The following is a 6,000-nucleotide window of genomic DNA, read 5'->3' on the forward strand; positions in this document are numbered from 1 at the left end:
ATACAGATTTCACACAGGCAAGGTTTGTGGTTTCTTTCACCTGATGGACACCGTCTGTCCATCAACAATGCTTCTCCTTAGAGTGTTGGCTGCACCCTAAATTCAGTTTGCATATAACTGTGAACGGCTATCACTCCGACTGGGGAGCATGCTTCTGACACTGCTTGCAGCTGCCTGGGGCTCACCAACTTTTCAGTTCACACTTGCCAAGGACACACTTGGATTTTCCCCCTTTAGTCCTGGAGAGTTTGCATACATGGCCATTGCTAATCAGACCAATTATGACCAACCAGAGCAAGCTGGTGATACAAGGAATAAGGAAGTTTTCCTTAGGGAGTATTATGGGTAAGGAGTTATCAGTTGAACTTTCTAGTAAGAGGAGGTACCCAGAGCCATGGAATTAGGGTTCAAATGAGAACCCTCTAAGTAGTGGCAGAGTCACCTAACTTCATCCTGAATGAAGCATTGGGGTATTGCAGCTAAACTTCTGACTACTACTCAACTACAGATTCAGAGAGAGCCAGAGCATGTTATATAATATGGTATTTCTTAAACATTTCTCAGTTCAAACTCCAGGAAGATTTGCTCCAAAGCCCCTGAAATGAGACTTTAAAAAAAAAGGACCTGGATACAAAATTGTAACACAGGGGGCTAGGAACAAAGAACTAAAACTTTCCATTGTTTGGAGGCTCCTTCTAAGGAATAAGATGTTGGTAATGAGTAGGTCCTCTCCTACTGTTCTTGTGAGGGGAGCACTAGAGAAGAGGGATGGAGGTCCATGAGCATTGGTGGTACCACAGAAAGACTAAGGCTGCCAGGGTGATCACACTCATCCTTCCACCATTGTCAACGAGTAGAGACATGTGCCTGGACTAACTTAAGCTGAGAGTTTCTGGGTACATCACAGTGTCCTAAAGGGCACTGCTTGTTGCTCTCCAATTTCATTTTCCAAGACCTTACTTCCCTCCACGTACAGAGGGAATCAACACTTGTGGTACCTAATAGTGTGGTTATTACTGTTCTTTCCATGAAATTGGTGAAGCCTTTTCAGCCATCATTGGCCAGATGGGCTTCTCTCTTTATGAAGTTACCCAATAAATACTGCATTCTAAACCCAGATTATCCCTATCCTAGCATGAAATAATTTTGCATTATCTATTCTTGGTCTAACCTGGGTGAAATCTGAAAGTGATGGCACCTCACAATATAGACTATTCTAGGGGGGGCGGGGAGAGCAATACAGGCCAGGATATAGTAAAATATCACACAAGATTTAAAACAACAGTTCAAAGATGGCAATGGTGAATTAGCTAGACTTGGGGAGCTGTAATGGGGCCAGAGGTGCATAGGGAGAAATGAAACTTAGTTAACCCCAAAGAACACAGCCTACGCAGAAAGTACCTCACTCTGTTTTTACCCTCAAAATAATGCGAAGGAAAGGGTATAAATAATGACTGACTTTAATGTGTGGATAAACATACAACACAGCTGTTACTTGAAAAGAGAGGAAGGAGGTGTTAGCAAATCAAACCATGAGGTGTCACAAATTCAAGGGGCTTGGAAATCACCACACTCTTGGCCCCTTCAGTTTTGGAGAGATTTATGTGCCTTATGGGCATCCAAGCATTGGCAGCTCAAACACCCCACCTCACCCCCCCCCGCACTGTATTCAGGCTTCATTTAAAGGACCCATAGGTCAGACCAAAATACAACAGGGCTTTATATGCCAATTTTTCTTGACTCTCTGTAGGTCAGGGGAAGTTAAGCTCATGTAATTAGGGGATAAAGACAGCGGCTGGGAGTGGGGGGGATGGGAGAATGATGAAAGTTCCAGAGTTTAAAGGCTCAGGAGGAAACCAGAGGCAAAATTGATAAAGTCAAATCTCTTCTGAAACATGTGTTTTCTGTGTGAAAGACGTATGTCTTGCAGGGCCACTTGTACTCCCAACTGGGGCAAAAATAATATGAATAGGTCAGGATTGTAAGGTCATTGCTGTCCTCTTTTCTATAGACAAATCTGGGGTCAAGTATCTTCATTCCAGTGTCTACAATAACTGTATCTCAATTGTAATTTTTTTAAGGGAGTCTCGCTACATAGCCCTGACTGGCCTGGAATTCATACTGTAGACTGGGCACAGCTGGAACGCACAGAGCTCCACCTGCTTCAGCCTCCTGATTGCTGGGATTAAAAGCATGGACCACCCTACCCAACCTGCGCTGAATTCATTTTATTTAGCAACTGATAGTCCGGGCAACATGTTAACATTTTAACCGGAATCCTCGCTTAAGATATGGTTGAACTGTTTGTAATAATGGCAGAGCACAAAGAAGACTTTCAGCGTGTAATCTTCAGAAAGCCGTTCCCACAGGCAGTGTAAAAAAAAAAAAAAAACAGCGAACAGCAGGAACCGCCAAAACTGAGGGAATTAGTGGAGGAAGGCCCTGTGGATCTCAGAACGCAAAAAGAAGTTCACAGAGTCCCGATATTAATCAGTAGCACTCAGACTGAGAGCGAGCTCTGAGAGCCAGTCTGCTACACTCTACTCCAAACTCTGTGGAGAGCTTCTGACCATTCAGTATCATCCTGACATCCAGGAGCAGTGCCTGCATCCATGACTCTTCAGGAATTATTACCAAACCTCCCACCAAAAAAGTGTTCTTATGGCCAATTGCATGAGATGCTAACACAGGGTTCATAGTCAGGATTTGCTGGTATTAATCTTTAGAGCACTGGGGTATGTTTTTTCTGTCTCAGTCTTTTCATTATCTAGCCAGACATTAATCCTCTCCCTCCTTCCTCTCTTCCCTCCCTCTTCCCTTTCTTCTCCCTACCGTCTTTGCTTCTTTCGTATCTATGAAGAGACTTGTGTAAGTATGTGCTATGTGCTGAGCTTGGGTGTCTTTGTTTGCAGAAGAATGAGAAATTCAAAAGAAACTAGACAGGATCACTCACTACACGTACATCTGATACTCTAGAGAAGAAAAGCAAATAGCAAATAAGTTTGAAAGGAGAAAAAATTGTGTGTGAAAGAAAAGGAGTCTGAAAGGAGCGGGGCTGCTTTGAGGAGGTGGGGAGATGTGTTTCAAGGGAGCATGGACCATTGTGCTAACTCAAATGGGGACTCTTAGCGTCAATCATATTTACCGAATCATATTCTGTTATGAATGACCCCTGTTGGTATAGGTTACTCTGCAGTATATCCAACTTCTACCCATTCACTGTGCATGACAGAATCATCTCCAATCATGGCCATCAAAATCATCTCTAAATACTGCCAAATGCCACAAGGATTAAAAAACAAGCCATCCCTAGTCAAGAATCATCGTGACCAGCATGGACAAATCTCATTGTGGAGTTGAGACAGCGGTGCTTACAAGGGAAGCAGGGCAGTGTGAATAGAGTGGATAAACAGAGTGTATGGTACAGTAGGAGTTGATGGTTGGCACAAAGCCAGACAGGGCCTTCCAGCTCCTGGTAGAGATGACATTTACGTCATAAAGGCCACCCAACATAGAAATTTCTCATCCCAGAGAATAAAAGGACAAATGCACAAACCCAAATCTTACATTTCTCCTCCTAACCAAGACTGACTCGCATTTCACAGTGTGGGGATTCTTCTGAGCCCATTTTCCCATGGCTTCCACAACATCAGAGAAAAATCATCAATGTTGCCTGGAAAAAGAAAAAAAGAAAGAAAAGGTAATAAAATCTCCAATCCAATGACAGTTTAGCAGGTCAAAGATTCTCAACCTTTTTCCCAAGGGTTTGCATGGAACATCAGCTTTTTTTTTTTTTTTTTTTTTTTGGTTCTCTTTTTCGGAGCTGGGGACCGAACCCAGGGCCTTGCGCTTCCTAGGTAAGCGCTCTACCACTGAGCTAAATCCCCAGCCCCGGAACATCAGCTTTGATGCGGCAGGTAACATATTGGTCCTTGTGACTTTGGACAAAACGTGACTGCCAGCATCAAGATTCAACCCCACAGTTGATCTATGTGCAGCTTACATGTTGTTTCTAAGCTCCAAATTGCTAACATAAGATTGTCTTCAGAGGAGTTTATTCTGAAGATCACCTCTTTCCTTTGTCCCACACAGAGATAGAATTAAGGACCACATTCCTCTTGATCATGGAAATAGACACCCTCACATGGCAAACAGAGTAGACTTTCTCGCTGAGTTGGTTTATATCTGGGGAAAATGGTGCTGAAAGCTGGAAGACTGATACTTCACCACCTTCCAAATTCTAGCTGCACAAAGGGAACTCCAAGACTACTTAAGCTTGATTAATGGACATGCAAGGTAAGAAATGGACGGTATGTCAAAAAGAATAAAACCCGACTTTAGAGCAGTGTATAATTGGGACGGGAACCACAGACTTCAATTCGTACAACGAAAGTTAAAAGATAGAAAATTAAATAAGGAAAGGAAAGGCAAAGGAAGGGGAGGTTAGAAAAAGAGAAGGAGGGGAAGGAAGGGCACGGGAGGGGGAGGGGAAGGAAGGGGAGGAGAGAGAAAAGAAGGAGGGGAGGGAAGGGCACTGGAGGGGAAGGAAGGGGAGGGGGGAACAAGTGGAGGACAGGGGAGAGGAACAGGATGAGAGAGGAAGAGAAAGTGGGGAAGGGGGAGGGAATGAAAGTGGAAAGGGGAGGAGGAGGGGAGGAAAGGGAATGGAGGGAAGGAAGGGGAGAGGGAAAGAGGAAAGGGGAAGGGAGAAAGTAAATGGAGGGGAGGAGAGAAGGAACACAATGGGAGAGGAGAGAGAGGAAAAGAAGGGAAGTGGAGAGTGAGGAGGGGAGGAAAGGGGAGGGAGAAGGAAAAAGGGAGACCTCAAAGCCCAGGAGAGTTGGTGTGGATATGCAGTGCTGACTGGGTCCCCTTTCTGCTCAAACCATTAGGGACGCTACACAATGTAGGCAGAAAAGCTTTGAGGTTTGGAAATGGTCTTCCTCGATTGTCCACGAGTCACAAACCGTCTGGATTTGGCAAATTGCCTTGTTGGGCCTTAGCTCCCTGGCCTGCTGAATGGACGTGATAGTGACAAGCACATAACTCACAGAGCAGGCAAAATGCCGTGATGTGAACAATTATAAAAAAAAAAAAAAAGAAAAGACAATCGCAAAGTCTAAAACTTTGAGGTCGTAGAGACAGCTCAGTCAGTCAGGTGCATGTTCTGCAGACATGGAGCCCTGTGTTTGATTCCAAAATCCATGTGATTCCAAAATCCATGTTTAAAAAAAGAAAACATGTCAGGCATAGTGGCATGTTCTTATATTCCCAGAACTTAGGAGGTGGAAACAGGTGGATCCCCATAGCACATTGGCCACTGGAGTATAAGAACCATAATATTACAGACCCTTCGAGTCCCCCCTCATAGAACAGTAGCTGGCCCTAATCTGACATTCGGCAAATAGTAGCTGAATAAATAGAAAAAGAATACTCACCCCCGAATAATTCACCTTACTGTTGACAACGTTTATGAAGCACAAGGCTGTGCCAACCACTCTTCTGCATGGTCGCACACATTTTGCAACCAAATTGAATGGAACAAACTCAGAAAAAGCGATGGGTTTTTTTTTCTTTTTCTTTTTTTAAAAGCACATAAAGCCACAAAGCTGCTAAGTCTGGAGCAGCGTGTGAGCCTCTGTGCACATGTTCTGGGTACTTACTGAGCCCTTACTACAGTGTGATGCTCTCCTGGGCAATGGGAAGATGACGGAAATCAGACATAGGGCATCTCTGTTGTCTGGGTAGACACATAATTGGGCGGTGAGACAATGACAACCACCAGTAGACACGTGTCTCCCTAAGTCTAAAATCCGGGTTCCTTGCTAGGTTGTGCACCGCTCCCCCATCTCCACCCCAGGTATCCTTTACTTTTGGACAATAAGCACCAAAGGAGAGAAATGTAAAGAGGTGCACCCAAACTAAAGCTAAATAGCTCCAGTAAACCAGAGAAAAGAAAGCCAGATAGAAGAGTTCGCCCAGAACACTAAAAATGTCCTG

At 44.3% G+C, this 6,000-nt stretch overlaps 1 protein-coding gene across 3 annotated transcripts in view; it reads right to left on the minus strand.

The window, feature by feature from the left end:
* Window positions 1-5,703, minus strand: part of LOC134480681 (uncharacterized) — a 42,300-nt gene extending 36,597 nt beyond the window's left edge. For 2 of the 3 annotated variants that reach the window (XR_015631203.1, XM_087574789.1), the window contains exons 1-2: window positions 5,439-5,677; window positions 3,568-3,673 (exon numbers count right to left, since the gene is read on the minus strand). Coding sequence is in view for 1 of the 3 variants with exons in the window: in XM_087574789.1 (XP_087430915.1) it covers window positions 3,568-3,636 (69 nt within the window). In the remaining 2 variants the exon portion in view is untranslated. Of the gene's footprint in view, window positions 1-3,567; window positions 3,674-5,438 lie in introns of all 3 variants that reach the window. The other variant, XR_015631202.1, reaches the window with a different exon arrangement.
* Between the last annotated feature and the right edge of the window lie 297 nt (window positions 5,704-6,000).

This window comes from Rattus norvegicus, chromosome 10 (genome assembly GCF_021556685.1).
Source record: "Rattus norvegicus strain SHRSP/BbbUtx chromosome 10, alternate assembly SHRSP_T2T, whole genome shotgun sequence".
NCBI lineage: Eukaryota > Metazoa > Chordata > Mammalia > Rodentia > Muridae > Rattus > Rattus norvegicus.